Genomic DNA, 20,753 nt, shown 5'->3' on the forward strand with positions numbered 1-20,753 from the left:
CACTCACTCACACACACACACACTCACTCACTCACTCACTCACTCACTCACTCACTCACTCACTCACTCACTCACTCACTCACTCACTCACTCACTCACTCACTCACACACTCACTCACTCACTCACTCACTCACTCACTCACTCACTCACTCACTCACTCACTCACTCACTCACTCACTCACTCACTCACTCACACACTCACTCACTCACTCACTCACTCACTCACTCACTCACACACACACTCACTCCCTCACTCCCTCACTCACTCACTCACTCACTCACTCACTCACTCACTCACTCTCTCACACAGTGTGTGGTTGTTAAGACTGCTTTAGCCTCAGCTGTGATCAGACATGATCAGTATAATCGGTGTTGTGCTGATGGTAAAGCTCACCTGTGCAGCGAGGGGTTTTATTGTGTGTGCTCCAGGTGCCGTCGGCCTGACACACGCTGCTCGTCACTTCTTTCGAGGACAGGCGGAAGCCGTCGCTGCAGAAATACGTGGCTCGTGTCCCTGAAGAATAATCCACAGCCAGAACGCCTCCGTTCAGCGGAGCCACCGGCGGCCCACACGACACAGCTGGAACGATAGGCTTCGATCTTTAACCCTCGACTCGGTCCCTCTCTCTGAGGTCATATATTAATACTCATGTGTGTGTATAATGAGTGTGTTGCAGGTGTGTGTTGTTTCTCCCCTCCTCTACTCTCCCACTTTTCCACAGTTTACTCGCCCATTTCTAGAGACTGTTTCCAACTCTGAGGTGAACGACCGTAACACAGGGGTTCATGACACTTTAAAGGTGAAGTATCTCGTTTCTGCGGCATTAGTGGCGTTATAAAAATAAAGCTTCTGTTTAAACATTATAAACACGTACATTAGTCTTTCTGATTGAGTGTATTGAAGCGTTTGTTGCAGAGTGTGTTCGCCTTGACGTGTTCATGACCCGTTTAATCTTCACATTAGCATTGTGTTCACTTCTGATAGACTGGAGCATCTGATTCTGTCAGACTCGTGCATAACAATAAAGAAACTTTCAATGGTGCAACTTATTTTTTTTTTTACTGAAATCAAAAAGTCTTGCAAACGCATGTTTCGTGTTATATATTCAGTTCAGAGCGAAAATACGTGGCAGCCTCGCGGAGAAACGAAATCCAAAATATGTATTTAAAAAGAGAAAACACAGACGCTGAAGCTGCAAATGCAAATAATGTGAATGTATTACAACCTGCTATTTCCCTCAGGAATTATAAAATACAATTTACTTCTGTTTGTTGACATCTGAAATAAGAGATTTCTGAAGGGCATTGAATGTTTACGAATTATTTGTTCTTCAATTCTGTCCATTTCTCAGTTATTATATAAACAATAGCAGAATTAAGAAATGTCCAAAACAGATGCTTTCTGTATCACACAGGCAGTTCGTTAACCTCAGTTTCCTCGTTAACCAGTCACACCAGTAACGTGAGCCAAGCATTGTCTGACTGGTTTTCCAGCACGAGCTCGATGCGATCGACTTTCCCTGCATGTGCAGAAATACTGCTTTCCTAAATCCACTAGTCCAGTCTACAGATCTGTCAGTCTGGCCCTCAAACAACAATAGCCAGTTCCTTCATGACATCATCCTTCAGGAAGTGACATCATTTAGGAGGGAAAATCATCACTGAACATTAACAGTGGATTTGATGGATTCTGGGACGTGTCGCAAAATCACAGAAATCAAATCATTTAAAAAATAAACATCAATATTTATATTTGAGACGTTTTCATGTAAAGTAGCTGTCGATCCCTCACTTTAAATCTTTACTTTTTTAATTCATCAAACTTTTTTTGAAACTGTGTAAATAAATGAAATGTCAGATCTTGCCCACATCATGCATATATATATATATATATATATAAGATATGATTAATTGCATCCAAAATAAGTTTGTGTTTTACATAATAAATGTGTGTGTACTGTGTATTTAGTATATATAAATACACACACACATGCATATTTAAGAAATATCTGCATGTATATACTGTATATATGATGTATATTATAAAGAAATATAAATATTTTATATATAAATACACACACACACATGCATATTTAAAAAAAATATCTGCATGTATATACTGTATATATAATGTATATTATAAAGAATTATAAATATTTTGTATATAAATACACACACACATACATATTTAAGAAATATCTGCATGTATATACTGTATATATGATGTATATTATAAAGAAATATAAATATTTTATATATAAATACACACACACATACATATTTAAGAAATATCTGCATGTATATACTGTATATATGATGTATATTATAAAGAAATATAAATATTTTATATATAAATACACACACACACATGCATATTTAAGAAATATCTGCATGTATATACTGTATATATAATGTATATTATAAAGAAATATAAATATTTTATATATAAATACACACACACATACATATTTAAGAAATATCTGCATGTATATACTGTATATATGATGTATATTATAAAGAAATATAAATATTTTATATATAAATACACACACACATACATATTTAAGAAATATCTGCATGTATATACTGTATATATGATGTATATTATAAAGAAATATAAATATTTTATATATAAATACACACACACATACATATTTAAGAAATATCTGCATGTATATACTGTATATATGATGTATATTATAAAGAAATATAAATATTTTATATATAAATACACACACACACATGCATATTTAAGAAATATCTGCATGTATATACTGTATATATAATGTATATTATAAAGAAATATAAATATTTTATATATAAATACACACACACATACATATTTAAGAAATATCTGCATGTATATACTGTATATATAATGTATATTATAAAGAAATATAAATATTTTATATATAAATACACACACACATACATATTTAAGAAATATCTGCATGTATATACTGTATATATGATGTATATTATAAAGAAATATAAATATTTTATATATAAATACACACACACATACATATTTAAGAAATATCTGCATGTATATACTGTATATATGATGTATATTATAAAGAAATATAAATATTTTATATATAAATACACACACACACATGCATATTTAAGAAATATCTGCATGTATATACTGTATATATAATGTATATTATAAAGAAATATAAATATTTTATATATAAATACACACACACATACATATTTAAGAAATATCTGCATGTATATAGTGTATATATGATGTATATTATAAAGAAATATAAATATTTTATATATAAATACACACACACATACATATTTAAGAAATATCTGCATGTATATACTGTATATATGATGTATATTATAAAGAAATATAAATATTTTATATATAAATACACACACACATACATATTTAAGAAATATCTGCATGTATATACTGTATATATAATGTATATTATAAAGAAATATAAATATTTTATATATAAATACACACACACATACATATTTAAGAAATATCTGCATGTATATACTGTATATATGATGTATATTATAAAGAAATATAAATATTTTATATATAAATACACACACACACATGCATATTTAAGAAATATCTGCATGTATATACTGTATATATAATGTATATTATAAAGAAATATAAATATTTTATATATAAATACACACACACATACATATTTAAGAAATATCTGCATGTATATACTGTATATATGATGTATATTATAAAGAAATATAAATATTTTATATATAAATACACACACACATACATATTTAAGAAATATCTGCATGTATATACTGTATATATGATGTATATTATAAAGAAATATAAATATTTTATATATAAATACACACACACACATGCATATTTAAGAAATATCTGCATGTATATACTGTATATATAATGTATATTATAAAGAAATATAAATATTTTATATATAAATAACAAATTTTTCTTAAATATATACATGCATGAATGCATGTGTGTGTATGTATATATATATATTAGGGGTGGAACGGTACATGTATTCGTATTGAACCGAAACGGTACGGGCGTCACGGTTCGGTGCACGAATTTGCACGCAGAATACACGGTACAAATAAAAAAAACCTCTTAAATAGCGATGAATTTCGCTCTATTCGCTTTTGGTGTGACTGTGAACGCAGCAATGAACAGGCTGCGATCAAGATTGCAATGCAGGAGTGTGTGTGTGTGTCTGTGTGCGCGAGAGAGAGAGAGAGAGAGAGAGAGAGGCGCGATGAACAGTGTGTGTGTGTGCGAGAGAGAGAGAGGCGCGATCGAACAGTGTGTGTGTGTGTGTGTGCGCGCGCGTGCGAGAGAGAGAGGCGCGGTGTGTGTGTGTGTGTGTTCGCGCGCGCGAGAGAGAGAGGCGCGGGCGCGAATCGCGCGATGAACAGTGTGTGTGTGTGTGTGCGCGCGCGCGTGCGAGAGAGAGAGAGAGGCGCGGGCGCGAATCGCGCGATGAACAGTGTGTGTGTGTGTGTGTGTGTGTGTGTGTGTGTGTGTGCGTTGGTGCGACCGGATTATGAGGACAAAAACCATGGATACATACCGACTCTATGAGGACATACCGTAACTACGAGGACAGCACTACTGTCCTCATAAGTCGAGCAGTGTAGAAAGGCTTATCAGGCTGCGCCTAACCACCTCCCGCTTTTTCTCAATATGTCCTTATAAATCCGTTGTACCCGTTTTTCAGTGTGTGCCAGAGTATGCTCAGAGTGTATAATCTCCCTCTATGTGAAATTCGACGCTACTGCAGTATCATACACATTTCATACACCCAGACCACGCCCAAGCGCGATTCATTGGTGGAACGCTGGAATCCTCGTCAGTGATTGGCTGCTGGAATCCTCGTCAGTGATTGGCTGCATTTCACATCCGTCAAAGTCAGCGCGCCTGCGCCTCTGATCTTCTATCGCAGACGTGTGGTGTGACGGTGTGATTAATCAGAAGATTAATCATCATCATGAAAGATTAATTAGCAGAATTCGAGCGAAGTTGACGAGCTATAGTGGGAGATTTTCACTTTATCACGAGGAAGGTAAGTGCGTTTATTTATATATTCTACCTTTATGGAGTTAAGTGTCATGAGTCAGACAGTTTTTAATAACGTTAGTTACATTACTTTAAACGTGGCCACTAAACGTGGCTAATATAAGTCCATAAGCAGTTGGATACTAGTATTAGTATTAGTTGATGAAAGATACATCTCCATGGATGCTTGAGAGAATTAATTTACATTTTGAAATAAATCAAATCTATGTTGTCATCGTGATGACTGGTAAAGTTGAGTGGATGAATTTACAGTTTAATACAGTAAGACACAGAAATATATTAAATAAACAGAAACGAGACTAATGTAAAAGTATACTTTCATTAATGTAACGTTACTGTCATTAGAATGACTTGCCAAAAGTATCTGGTTGATTCATTTTAGGGCTGGATATTAGCAGACATTTTATGATTCCATTCAATTTTAATTCACGTGCTTTCGATTCTATTTCCAATTCGATTTTACATTTATTATTTTAATGTAAATCAGGTGTAATACATGTAACATTTTCTAAAACTTTCTCTCTATAGTTAATTTTTCTAAGTAACGAGTTTAGCTTCATTTGATCTGAGGCGCCACATTAAAGAGTGATAAAATGGTATTAAAATGGACTGAATTTGAAATCGGAGACTGTTTCTTATCAAAAGTAACAAGCCTCAAAACCTCACTGATCAACTATTTCTGTGTAAAATGTTGTATTTATTGATATAGACTACAGTCTGACAAGAATGTACTGTATATAAAGCATCTATCTATATATCTATATTTATAAATACATACTAATTATGTTGTCTGGAATGTTTTCAGTCAACATGTTAAGAAAGAAGAGAATAAAACCTGAGCAGGATGCAAAAGAACACATATTGTCGGGCAAAGACAAAGCCTTCACTGAGGGACGACAAATCAACACATTCAAAGTTAAATTGTGCACCACAAGGCAATTTGACTATGTTCAGACTGCAGGCAAATCAAATCATAAAGTAGGCATGCACTTGTAAGAATGAAAAGTAGGCCTATTGCTGGCAGTCTGGACATGATCTTTCACATTCACACATTTTACCCTTGGGTAAGCCGCTCATTTTCTTAAAGGTTAAGAGATGAAAAAAAAGACTTTAAACAATTTTTTTATAATTATTATTTTAAAATAAATACATAAAACTATGTATACAGAGAATAGTGTAACAAAATTCAACTAGTAGGCTATATCACAGTGAAAACCAATGCTTGATTATTTTTTTTATTTTTTTTATTTCCTGCACCTCATATTACATAACACAGTTTTACAGGATTTAACTCTTTAAAAGGATAGGTTGGTTAGCTGTGTAACATATAGGTGCACTTGGATTCATGTTTTATTTGTATTATTATTATATATTTTTTTTCCCTTTTAGGGAGAGGTGTGTTTGCACTTGAGCACATTGAACCATCCACCTTTGTTGTTGAATACCGTGGGATTCTCTCTCAAAGTAAACATGTTAAAGATGTTCAAGGCAACTACTTGTTTGACTTCACATGGAATGGAACACGTTATTGGTAAGCTGGCTGTTTCTTTTTTGGTTTATTTATTTTTGGTTCATATTCAGAGCAAACTAGTTGCATGTCATTCTAATAAAAACAGTTATGATTATGATTTATTATTATTACTATTATTATTACAATATAGGGCTGCACGATTTGGGGAAAATGTCATTGTGATTATTGAGGTCAATATTGCAATTGGAATATGCGATTGCGATATAATAAACAAATGGTTTCATGAGTCAACTTGCTTGGTTCTAAAGCAAAATGCACACACAGATTAGTGATAATTCTGAAATGTGTATTTCTCAACTCAAACTAGCAACAACAACTAAATGATTGATAACATCTAAGCCATTGATGTCTGGATAAAAATTAATCCACCCCCATTTAAAACATTAATTATAGCCATCCAACATTACAGTGACTCCATCATTACAATTGAAAGCTATAATTTTTTTAAAAACATTTATTAGACGTCAAAAAATATAACAGCTTTTAATTTAAGTGAACTTCAAATAATCCTCACATAAACCCATAATAAATGACATGTCATATTTACCTGTGCCCTTCCTGTCTAACAGGTATGCAGAAATTTAATAAAGTTATCAAACAGTCTGCGACTCTGCGCTGCATAAATAATAAATAGACTAATCCTTATTAAAGCTACATAAGTTCTTTAGTCAAGAGCAGTGAGTAATTTTCTCTGTCCTCTTTGTTCTGTGATTAACTTTACTGACAGAAAGCTTTGGCTGCTGGCCCTTTAAGAGCAGCCGCTGCTGACAGAGACACGGATCTCACATGCGCCTCATCCTCTCACAACTCTATACGTCCATCATAAGACTGCTCTTATGTTATGAAGATACTCGACAAACGACATTTTGGCATAATTGTGTGTGTTGTTGTTCGTTCAAGAGCGAAAGAGAACTGTATTCTGCCGCGTGTCTTTCTGTGAGTCACAGTCGGACATTCAGCGCGCTCTCTTTTGACTTGTCTCGCATGAATGGTTTTAAGCAATCGCATGAGAGCATTATCATGTAACACTAGCCAAAGGATGACAAAAAATAACAGATGCTGCGTTAATTGCGTTAACAGCCCATTGTTTATTTTACATAAAATCGCAGCATTTTGCGCCATATAATCGCACAGGCTTGACATCGCGATTGCGATTAGATTAATCGTGCCGCACTATTACAATAGCAGATTTGCTAGGGTTCTCATAACATTAGGAACTTATTAGTTAGTGATAATCAATAACATGGTTATTGTTCAACTGGGGTATTATTTTTTTTACCTTAAGTGGATCATCTGACCTATTAAATTCTTAGGAAGTCAAGTTAACTTTCACAATGTGTATTTGAATATAGGTTAAATAGGCCAAGGTTAGCCTAACCCAAATGTTCAGTTGGAACCGTATGTTTCAGTGTGTGTCTATGTTTTAAGTTTCTTACTGCACTATTTTTATCACAGCATAGATGCAACAAAAGAGGACGGTGGAGGAATGATGATGACAAAAATCCAAATTGCAAAGTCAAGACAATCATTGTTGACGGAAGGCCACACCTGTGTCTGTTTAGTATAAGACATATCTTTCCAGATGAGGAGGTCACATACAACTATGGGGATTCCTCTTGGCCTTCGCGTTTAAGGGTGAGTCTCTTAAAGACTTTATCACTGAAAGTCAACCATGTTCTGTATTTCATGAATGTTAGTTTTTTATATGATGCAGATTATTTAAAAAAAAATTCTGCACGTCTGCTTTGTGCATGACGGAGCCATGAAAGGGACACTAGATATTTAGTCTTTGGTTGATACTAGAATTAGTTGCGGTGACCAATTGGCAAGCATCCTTGCCTCAGTGTTGTACCTGTCTTTCTCATAATTACAGGAATTGTGTGACGAGACACAGGGCCGTCGCTAGTGGGGTGAAAGGTGGTGACAATTATAGGGGCCCCCGCTGCCCAGGGGGCCCCACAAAATCCAGCAGTTATACTATTTAGGCCCCTGTAGTATGAATAATTCTAATATTTATATTAGTTGTATGCCTGAGATTTAAATGAAAACCACAAAAACGTGCAATTTGGGTAAATATTTGTCCAAATATCTGTTTCTCTTACCTTCATAAAAATGGTTTAGTCCGACCTAAAGTATGTATTAATTATTCAGTCAGAGTCAGTGACAAACATCAGATGGACCCAATAAAATTGTAAGTCCCGCCCCAGCTCGTGAACAGAACCAATCAGAGTTGAGGCGGCAGAACCTGAAGTTAACGATGAACTTGGTGGAAGAGCAGGAGACTGACTGACTGAAAAATGTCGGGGAAAAGAAAACAAAAATCAGGTACCAGAAATGCCAGGAAAAGACGGAGAGGGAGGCAAGGAGAGTGGTTGTATCCCAGTCGATCAAGACGTTCTTAAAGACCGGTTATATATTGTTATTTCGCTGGGAATTAGAAAACTTCCGTCTACAGTCTGCCGTGTACAGTCATTTTTTATTATCGGTGCGCGCCACAATCGACCGAATGATTACGTGGTCTAAATTCCTGTCTTTTTACAGTATTGAAAATAGAGTTTTAAAAAAATTACACGAGTCACGACGCATTGCATTATGCATCTGACCTGCCGGCTGATGATATTTAAAACATCGAGAAAACACGAATACAACACACTGCACTTGGATGAATAAATGTATTCGCTTTATTTAATAATATTACCAGTTCCATATTATCTTTATTAAAAAATAAGGCAATATGGTTTTATTTTTTTAATTAGACTGCATTCTTGTCAATTTCTAAATGTATACTTTATGAATTATAACAGACTGATGGGGGGGGGGGGGGGGGGGGGGGGAATATTACTTTTTAAAAATTGGTTTTATTATTATTTAGCAATTTCTTGCTTTTTGTTAGTTTTTATTAGTTGTAATTTTTATATAAACATTTAACTTTTAAAATAAAGGTTTCACAACAACATCACCATCTTCTGTTATATGTGGGCCTCCATGTTCATCTATTGTACAGTATATGATATTGGTGGAGGGTGGTGGGGGCCCACATCAATATTTTTTCAGGGGGCCCCGAATCCTCTAGCTACGGCCCTGACGAGACATCAGTGGCTGTGACTGAATGCAGTGTGAATCCTTCCTCATCAGTGAAACAGAAAGTAAGTGAGCGCATGTTCCTTCATTGTTTTCTTCTCTTTGACACAGGCAATGTTAAGTGTAGGATGGTTGGGCATCATGCTAGACTGGTTGACGTGGACTGTCGTCTTAAAGACGCTGTTGTGACGTCTCAAATTCGAGTAAAATGTACATTGCTCGGTTCATTCATTTTCATAACTCGTGCGTTGGGGGATGGGCATGACACTGACCTGAAATATAAGGACAGTTCTCCACTACGAGGACCATCATGTCAGGGTTAGGGTTTGTGGAAAAGATGTTGCTTTGGGTACAGTTGGTACTCAACACGAATAATACTTTTACCGCTCCCGTGGCGGTAAAATTCGGATGTGTATTTGCTGCCTTTTACCGCTAAGAGGCGCTACAATCACAGACTTTGAAAGGTGTCAGTTTATTCTCTCTATTGCGTAATCTACCGCCGCGCCGCGACTCATTCAGAGCGATTGAAAGCTTGTAACAGATGAATTCAAGTGTAACATTGTAGTTAAACGAATTCATAATTACAATACTGAAATTAAATTGAATAAATAGTGAAAACATTACAACATAAAACATTGTAACAGAAATATATTAGGCTATCAATGAGGGTCTGGAAGAGCATAAGACGTAATTTAATAGCGTTCAGACGATAGCTCAGTGGTTAACGCAACATGAGCCTCACGGAGCTTCAAGCGATCCGAGATCGAATCTCAATGTAGCCAACATGCTGTTGGCCGACTTCATTTATGTTTTACCGTTCTTGATGCTTAAATAGGTAACTGTTTATTAGCGAGTTCATTAACTGTTTATTTATTTAATGTCAAGCGTTTTGTTTAATTATCAATGCCACATTAACGTAAATTTGCTACATTCCATGTCCGCTGCACGACAAAACTGATGAGGGAAATGAAAATAAATAAAAAAAGAAAGCTGATCGCGTCAGAAAATGAAAATAATGAAGCTCGTCTTTAATCTGCTAAATTATTGTTTTGTGAATCATTCACGAAATTGAGTTGATTGACAGTGAGTGATACCTGGCCATAGCAACGGGAGAAATTTTTCAAAACAGATCCATACATTGAACAAATCAGAAAAGACTGATTTTGTTGACTTGACAGACTAACTAAATAGTATTACTTTCAATATAAAAACAAATGAAAATGTAAAAGAACACTACAATTAATTAAGTTTGAAACCCATCGCAAATTTTGAAGAATGTAAGAAACACAGAATCTTATTCTTGCAACATTTTAAATTTGTATTGCCAAAGAAATTTCAGCTAAATTAAACAATTAAAACAGTACAAAACGAAAATAGTCCAAAGCCACATAAATTAAGAACATGCGTTTTTCTTTGTCTGTCTCTCGTGCTGGATCTCTTTTTAGCAAGTTTATTTTGTCTCCCTCCCTCCCTCCCTCCAAAAAAAAAAAACTGTAACAAATTATTTAGCCTTTGTTGCTTCAAAGACAAAGCATGCCTTGTTGAATTCACCTTACAATAAAACGAGGTTGATCGCGAATTAAAGAGCTCTGTATCTGCTGTGGCATGAACGTGTTTAGTCAACAGTTAATGTTTAGATAATGCCAGATTGTTGACAATCATACACAGTGCTCATTCTAAAACTCTAAAACTCTACAAAACCAGTTGAAACAACTGGATTGAACACTTTAATTGAAATTTTGTGTGAAAACTTTAAATACAAAAAATAAACTACAATATTTATAATTTAATAAGATATAGGGCCTACATTTGGACACACCGAGAGATTTATAAGAATTTAGCCTTTGCCTGCTCATTGGGCTGGCTATCCGACATCTCCATATGAAAGAGGAACATTAACACCTATTGTGCCGATAAAGCCACTGTCCCTCCAACCCCCCCACAGGCTCTCTGAGACTGACTTACAACAAAAAGAAGTCGCAATTCACACTTAAACCGCTATTCTAGCATTAGACTATTAAAGTGTTGATAATGAAGGAATTAAATAATGTAAGCTACATGTAGTGATATTTCTGTCATGAAACTTTATTACTAAATATTTCATTTCAATAATTCATTCAATTTCAATAAGTTGTTCTTTTTTATTCAAATAAACCTCGAACCACAGTGCTCCGTTGTGCTGCTGTTAAACTAAATAACATTTATAGAATAATTATGAACTTAAATGAAACAATATAGCAACATTTCGACAAAAAATATTTGATCTGCTTTTACATTTTAATTCAGGGCGATTTAGCCTACATTTAATTAGAGCGAGATTTTCCCCCTTGTCCTTTCCTCGTTAGGAAGCGCTCACATCATAGCTAAACATGTTTGAGTAGATCATCTGTACCTCTCAGTTTCAGATGGATTACATAATCAGATAACATTTATTAAATATTTAGACAATTAAAGGCTTTAGACATAGCCGATTTCTTATCGTGACTGAGCTGAGGCAAGTGGTTTTCGGTTCATTTTTGTGACGCGCAGTTCCCGGAGACAGAGACGAGACGACAGCTAAAATGTTGTTAGCCTAATATGAATAGAAGTTTACAGTTTTGAACGATGTAGGCAAAAAATACGGAGTAGCCTATTAAGCTATTTTAGCTGTTATGAGAAAAATAAATCCAAATGAACGCGCCGCCGCGTTTGTCGAACTCTAATTCAACATGCCAGAATAAAACCCGACTTTAGAACAATAGCGCCACTCGGCGTGGTGTGCCAAAACACTTAATTATAAACTTCAATATTTCATTCAAAATAATCTCAACGCTTTGTGACCTTTTGAAAAGCCGTGCATAGGGCCTACATTAAGGCCACTGGAACTAATGAACAACTGAAATGCTGGTTTTGATTTTATTGTTTGTCGTTTAAACGTGCCTGTTGCATATCTCTATTTTATATATTGTATGGTATATTGGTGAAGTAGCCTATAGCCTATAGGGAATCCCAAAAATGTATATAGGCTATAGCTATTTATAAATTACGATTGGTATTATTATACAGATGTAAAGTCATTCTGTTGGATACTATTTGTTCCAGTGTAAAATGGAAATGCTTGGCAATTTTATTTTATAAATATAAGCAAAAACTATATGGTGTAACAGAGTTTTAGAATAGACAAATCTCTCTGCATTAATAATCGGATATAAAATGCATTAATAGGCTAATATAAAATTTACAAAAGTACCAAGTTTGTTCGGGATTTGAACCCGTGTCATCTAAATGATCGAACCGTAAGTTCTTCCACTCGGCCATGATTTTACTCTTTGTGAAATGACCAAACGTTTGTTTCTCCAGTGTGTTCGTTCACATGAGCGAGAAAACGTTTTATCGTTAGCATATTGTAGACCTTTTACAGTTTAAAAAAAGATGATATCTTATCTGTATGACCAAAAATTACGGAGTAGGCTAGCCTTTTAAGTTCTTTTAGCTGTAATGAGAAAAAAATTAATTCAAGTGAAAGCGCCGCCGCGTTTGTCGAACTCTAGTTCAACATGCCAGAATAAAACCCAATTTTAGAACAATGCGTAGCGCCACTCGGTGTGCCAAAACACTTAATTATAAACATCAATATTTCGTTCAAAAACATCTCAAAACGCTTTGTGACATTCTGAAAAGCCGTGAATGTATTAAGGCCACTGGAACCAGGATCGTAGCTGAAACGCGCTGCATTATCTCTCAATACAGGAGCAGAAGCGCCAGTTCAGATTGTATCGTTTGTTGTTTAAACGTGCGTGTTGCATATTTTTAAAAATATATAATATATTTGATATGGTCTATTGGTGAATTAGGCTATAGCATTGATTACTGTGGAGGGGGGAAATCCCCCACCAGCAAATCGCACCTTGTTACACAACCATGTTTTTAAAAACTCTTTCTGTAGCCTATATGGAACCCCATGAAGTTTTTTTTTCTATTTTTTTTAACATAACTGCTTTTGAAATTACGATTGGAATTATTATACAGATTGATATAAATTAAGTCAATCTGTTGGATAATATTTGTTCCTTTGTGTAAAATGGAATCGGTTCATTCATTTTCATAACTCGTGCGTTGGGGGATGGGCATGACACTGACCTGAAATATAAGGACAGTTCTCCACTACGAGGACCATCATGTCAGGGTTAGGGTTTGAGGAAAAGATGTTGCTTTGGGTATGTGTCGGCTGCTTCTTTATTGTGGATAAGCTGTAGACCCAATATGCACACTTTTCAATCTGGATATGCTTTGTGACTTTCAGTCACAGAGACGTAAACTGTTAAGGCCCATTCACACCAACCATAACTGTGTTAGGGTCCAACCAGCAGACGGTAACGCTCTGTTTATTGTGATCGCATCTTTGACTGCCGCTTATATACTGAAGCATGTTATAGCAGAATTGATTCCGATTGGCTGTCAATTAAGCAATGTATCGCAATACAAAAATGCAACAATATATATTGTGGATAGTGACAATGTGTATTGTGGACAGTACACCCAATATAAAAATTTCTGTGTGAGGGGAAACAATCAAGTTTACAGAGTTTAATTAGGCATTTTAATCAACAGTTAAAAAAAAGTTACCCTTTTACCACGTCTTGGAGTATCTCTATAATATCGTATCGTGTTATGTATCGAATCGTGACATGAGGGTATCGTTACACCCCTACTGCCAAGGTTTCTAGCGTTTCTCAGCTGGTAAAATCGTTATGAAAGTGATTTTTTTGGTTTTGTTTCTCTGTGTTGTTATCGTGTAAGCTGTGGTGTAGACTCTGCTATTCCTTAATACTGAGAGGATTTTTTAGGCCTATAATTTAATAGATATATAGTTTTTAGTTTGAACAGGCCTTTTTTAGTTGGTAAAATTCATCCTGTCCTCAGCTAGCGGGGAGGGGTTTGCGTTTAGGGAGATTTTCTTGTCTAATATCTGCATTTTAAGGGTCATTTTAGGAGGGAAAGCATAAATAACATCCGCGTTCATACTAATTTGTTAAATGTTATGCATCAGAATGAAACCATTTTATGACAACAGCATACAATTGCTCTGTCTGATTTCAGATGACCACATCAAAGATGGTTGCAAAGAAAGGAGATTCAGCTTTGACTGGAAAGGAAATGGTATGTTGATGTTTATTATGTAATGTGTATTTGATTTATTTGACTTTATAGACAAGATCTACATGTATCAGCCTCCTCCTTACATGTTTTATATGTCTGTTTGTCCAAAAAAATGGCTTGGCCTTACATGCAAATGTCAGTATCTGCATCATTGTTAGAAACCCAGTCATACTATTGAATGGTCGTGCAACACATTTTCCCCTGAGACGAGAGAAATCCGCTATTTACCTTTTTCACATCCTCTTAAAATCGTAATTTTACGTCATTGTAGGAGGAAGTGTAAGAGGGGGGGATTTCTGTAAAGACTACAAGCTCTAGTTCCCACCCTTTCAAACCCGCCCATAGGGGGTTGGACCTAATGCGCTAACAGACCTATCACAGATCAGTGCCGTGCGTTTGATTTCACCGGCAGAAACTTTTTCATTCCAGCGGTGCCAATTTCTACTGTACGATATCGAGATAAAAGACGGCTAGCTTTCCTTGCTGTGGTGTGGATCGTTAATCGAAACCTAGAGGACTATGGGCGCGCGCGCCGCTGTGTGAGAAATAAATAAATAAAAGTGGAACGCAGTGTGTGTGTTAAGCTCACCCTACGGTTTTGATATTTGCACTAATAAAGTGTGTAAACATTCGCTCGTTATGGATGAACAAGACAGTGAAAAACGGACGGTAAAAATGACTGAGAAAGCTGTGGAAGAACACAAGTCCAGACAACTTCATGCACGCAGGTATAAGCTATCTCAGCTAACGAGCATGATAAAGCAAATAATTAGTTCGCAAAGTAACTCTTCACTAGAAATTGTGTGAAATGATTTCCAGGCGGTAGGTAGTGGGAGTGGCCTGCGGAGCTGAGCATTGCAATGCACTATGGGGATTGTTGTCTACAATCCACAAGCACTAAAAAGTCATTTTCTGCCTTTTATCGGCCAAGAAGGACCCAAATTAGAAATGTATGCTACTATTCTACTACATATATGACCCACTTTCAATACATATTCATGTCTCAACCGGTGGAATTACCCTTTAAACAGAAAAAAGAATAAAAAAAACACCATTATTAACCAGTTAATGGTCATTTCAAGTAATCGTTTCTGGTTTTTCCCCAGTTTTTATTTTCATTCTTTGAACTGGTTCAGAGCCCTCATATTTACATAATAATAATAATTATTATTATTATATACCTGTTTGCCGTGTAGAGAAGATGAATAGTGTGTTGCTTTTTTTCCCTTAGAAAAAAAAAAAAATGGGCCTGGGTGAGGCTGACAGCTCCACAGGTATGTGTGTGCGCATATATTTTAGATATTTATTTGAGAAAAAGGATACATGTTGATTTTATTTTTTATCTTCCACAGTAATTCAGTGTAAAGTGGTCCTTTTCATGTTACACAGGACCAGAGACTAGTTTTCCCTGTGTGCTTATCTGCTGATATTTCACATGGTCCGAAACTGTTTGGATTGTAGGGCTGGAATACATTTTAATTGTTGCTTTTTACCCCTCAGGAAAAAGCCAAATGAATCAGGATGAAACTGAGAACTCCAGAGGTATTTAAACATTTGGGTATATTAAAGTTATTCCATGTATATACATATAGGTGTATAGGTATACATATGTGTATGTATATGTTTGTTTGTTTGTTTGTTTTACAGGGACCAAATTGAGGAGAATTGCGAAAAGGCCATGGAGCCCAAATGAAGTGAATGCTGTCATGAAACATTTCAGAGTCCATATTTCAAAGGGACACCTTGCAACAAAGGCAGAGTGTGAGCAGTGCAAGACTGCGGAGGACCCTGTTCTGAGAGAAAGAACGGCCCAAAATATAAGGGATTTCGTGAGGAACCGAGGTTTGATGTTGAAAAAGAAATCTTCTTAGAGTTCTTCGAGAGATCAGTGTCGCCTTCCATTAAAGGTTGTATCAGCGATTTCAGGCCCAAATATAAATGATCACATTCATCTAATTTTTCCTAACGATCCGCTAGCTGCCCGCTCCATAAGCATGCCGTTCAAAAAACGTGTCTCTGTAGGCAGCCTAGGCTCTGAGATCTGCACACAAAAGGTGGGGGTGTTGTGGTTTGAGATTTTGCGGTGATTGGTTGGAACACTGTTTATTTTGGTTTTGAGTGGTTGGTGAAACCCATTGTTTTTGTGTGCAGATCTCAGAGCCTAGGCTGCCTACAGAGACGCGGTTTTTGGACGGCATACTTATGGGGCGGCCAGCTAGCGGATCGTTAGGAAAGATTAGATGAATGTGATCATTTATGTTTGGGCCTGAAATCGCTGATACAACCTTTAATGTCTGTGGGTTTTGTTCTCTAAAGTGTTGTTGGGCCAGAAGAGTGTTCAAGACATCCTTTTATTTACTTTTATTAAAACACTGTTTTGAAAGAAATGTACAAATACATGCATTTACTGGAAGGCAATTTAATTTGGTTTTATTTCCAGTGTGTTGCTGAGGTCATTTTGAGGCACACTCCCTCATGCACTTTAGTCCCATAATGGTTAGAGATGCACCGATTACAATTTTCTAGGCCGATTCCGAGTTTGACCTGCCGATACCGATTTTAGCCGATTCCGATTTCATTTTTTCTAACCACTTTACAGCACACACAAATATTTATTTTCTATTTTTTTATTTTTATAAAACACCATATACTTCTACCCAAACTGAATAATAAAAACAAGTTTAAATGGGTGAATTTTCTATAAATATGTTTGAGTCTTCTTCATATTCTTTTCTGACATAGCCTACTCCAGTTCTTGTTAAAACACACTAGACATGCAAATTCTGTGCATTTTGGCCACTTTTTGTGTGAAATCATATTTATTTTGCCCATCAAAAAAAGTGTGCTTTCACTTTAATTGAGTGTGAGCAGCGCAGCAAAAATAGACTCTGTGCCGAAACCGCTTCACTGCTGCTCGCTTGACGCTCCTGCTTGACGCTCTGCTCCCGCTCCCGGTGTGATGCATTCACTGATTAACATGCACGCTGAAAAAAATACACGCCTCTCACGCTTGCGGTGTGAAACGGACGTAATTCACGAGGTTTTCTACATGTGCGTTCCGTGTGCACGTGTGATGCTGATGTTAATCATGCGGCGCCCGAGTGCGTTTGACCGGTATAAAATCGGCATATGTCAGACTGACCGGCCGATCGCCGGTCATGGCCGATCACGTGAAAATCGGCCAATTCCGGTCCCAAGCCGATCAATCGGTGCATCTCTAATAATGGCCTTATTAGATCTCAGTTGTTGAGCCTTTTTTTACCATTTGCAAAATAAAAATTGCCCTTTCAGTTTAATTTTGTTAGTTTTTATTGGCTGTCTAGTTGCATTTCTTCATCTAATTGCCCTTTAACTAGTCTTCTATGAAGTGTAAAACTTGCTGATCTTTGATCAGTGAATTTTCTCCAACCAGGTTCATTTTGCACCACATGTGTATATGTTGGTTGATATAGCAACAGCACATTGTAGCACTATTTCCTTAGGTGTGCGTATTACTTTTACAGGTTTAGTGGCAGCAAAAAGATGCACAATCATTTGTGAATTCACTCTTTAATGTAGAATAGTTGATTTGGTTTAGTATGGTTAACTCTAATACAGGTACTCCTGCTATGTGTGGAGTTAATAGTGATGTCCATTTAAACCCAGTTTGTCCTCATAATCAAGGGTTAGTTAGGTGTTTGTGTGTGTTTGAGAGTGTGTGAGTGAGGTCCAGTTAAACCCAAAATGTCCTCATAATCAAGGGTTAGTTAGGTGTTTGTGTGTGTTTGAGAGTGTGTGAGTGAGGTCCAGTTAAACCCAAAATGTCCTCATAATCAAGGGTTAGTTAGGTGTTTGTGTGTGTTTGAGAGTGTGTGTGTGAGTGAGGTCCAGTTAAACCCAAAATGTCCTCATAATCAAGGGTTAGTTAGGTGTTTGTGTGTGTTTGAGAGTGTGTGTGTGAGTGAGGTCCAGTTAAACCCAAAATGTCCTCATAATCAAGGGTTAGTTAGGTGTTTGTGTGTGTTTGAGAGTGTGTGTGAGTGAGGTCTAGTTAAACCCAAAATGTCCTCATAATCAAGGGTTAGTCAGGTGTTTGTGTGTGTTTGTGAGGTCCAGTTAAACCCAAAATGTCCTCATAATCAAGGGTTAGTTAGGTGTTTGTGTGTGTTTGAGAGTGTGTGTGAGGTGAGGTCCAGTTAAACCCAAAATGTCCTCATAATCAAGGGTTAGTTAGGTGTTTGAGAGTGTGTGTGAGGTGAGGTCCAGTTAAACCCAAAATGTCCTCATAATCAAGGGTTAGTCAGGTGTTTGTGAGTGTGTGTGAGGTGAGGTCCAGTTAAACCCAAAATGTCCTCATAATCAAGGGTTAGTTAGGTGTTTGTGTGTGTTTGAGAGTGTGTGTGAGGTGAGGTCCAGTTAAACCCAAAATGTCCTCATAATCAAGGGTTAGTCAGGTGTTTGTGTGTGTTTGAGAGTGTGTGTGAGGTGAGGTCCAGTTAAACCCAAAATGTCCTCATAATCAAGGGTTAGTTAGGTGTTTGAGAGTGTGTGTGAGGTGAGGTCCAGTTAAACCCAAAATGTCCTCATAATCAAGGGTTAGTCAGGTGTTTGTGTGTGTGTATGCATGATTCATATGGTTACTGATGTCCAGTTAAACCCAAATGGTCAGCAATGTTCATTTAGATACTAATAGCAAGTCTTGAACAATCTTCTCTTTTCACATTAACAAAACCGAAACCCAATCAACTGGAAATATTTAGCTTTATTCAAAACTATCTTTAGACAAAACTTCTTAAAATCTAATTAATAAATTAAGACTGACATTCAAGGTTCAATTATGAAAAATACTTGTGGGTGAATGCATTTGTCAGTGATGGTTAAATAGTAAACTCTCCTTTTGGTTTTTTAATTTCTTAATTTTTAAAGCTAAAATATTTCCGTATTTCACTTTCCCTCTTCTCTCTTTGCTCTTCACTCACTTCACACCTGCTAAATCTCACATTACAAACTCAGGTTAGTTTTCTGAAATCTCTCTTAAAGTTTAAGCCAGGTTGAACAATTGCTGATAATTTCTTGTTTTGTTTTTCTATATGCTGGTATTGAAACAAACTTAAGTGATGCGGCACTCTCATGGGTAAAGTTAGTCCAGGTTATACCAGGTTAGTCCTCATAATTAAGGGTTAGGTGTGTGTGTGTGTATGTGTGAGATGTCCAGATAAACCGGGGTTGTCCTCATAATTAAGGGTCAGGTGTGTGTGTGTGTGTATGTATGTGAGTGATGTCCAGATAAACCAGGGTAGTCCTCATAAATCATAATTAAATCAGGAAACGCCCACTCCTGCCCTGTCCTTACAGTGCTTTAGTTTGTCAGGTCTTCATATTACCAGACTGTTTCATTAGAATTAAATTCTGAGCAGTCAGCTTTTTACCCCATGCCATAAGGAGCAGTTTAATATTTCTTATTAATCTCTATGACAAAGGGAAAGGTGGGTCCCCATAAACCAGGATGGAACTTTTTAGGGGAAAAAGTCTTTATAAACCACCCGTACCAGTATGTGTGTGTGTGTGTGTGTGTGTGTGTGTGTGTGTGTGTGTGTGTGTGTGTGTGTGTGTGTGAGAGAGGCACGGGCGATCGAACAGTGGAAACGTAAAAACATACTCCGTCATTTTTTTCATACAGGACATCATTAAAACTGCAAATTGTTTACTTATATTTGTGTACACTCGCAATAAAACACAACATTGTGCTTTTGTCACACTCTAAACTCTTGTCAAACTGTAACCTACACCTGTTAACAAAAGCTTTTATGGTAGTATTATTTTATACGGAAATCAATTATTTATAATTCAGATGAGAATAAAGTTAGTTAATTAAAATGAAGGAAAACAAATATCTTGATCTGAAATAGCAAATTAATTTTAAATTCATTCAGGTACAA

At 36.2% G+C, this 20,753-nt stretch overlaps 1 protein-coding gene across 4 annotated transcripts in view; it reads right to left on the bottom strand.

Annotated features, from left to right (window-relative positions):
• The window catches only part of csmd3a (CUB and Sushi multiple domains 3a), a 423,029-nt gene that overhangs the window by 110,780 nt on the left and 291,496 nt on the right, over positions 1 to 20,753 (bottom strand). For all 4 annotated transcript variants that reach the window (XM_056269911.1, XM_056269909.1, XM_056269910.1 and 1 more), the window contains one exon: positions 396 to 581. In XM_056269911.1, the coding sequence (XP_056125886.1) occupies positions 396 to 581 (186 nt within the window). The remainder of the gene's footprint in view (positions 1 to 395; positions 582 to 20,753) is intronic.

This window comes from Rhinichthys klamathensis, unplaced genomic scaffold, assembly GCF_029890125.1.
Source record: "Rhinichthys klamathensis goyatoka isolate OS25496 unplaced genomic scaffold, OSU_Roscu_1.1 h1tg000293l_1, whole genome shotgun sequence".
Lineage (NCBI taxonomy): Eukaryota > Metazoa > Chordata > Actinopteri > Cypriniformes > Leuciscidae > Rhinichthys > Rhinichthys klamathensis.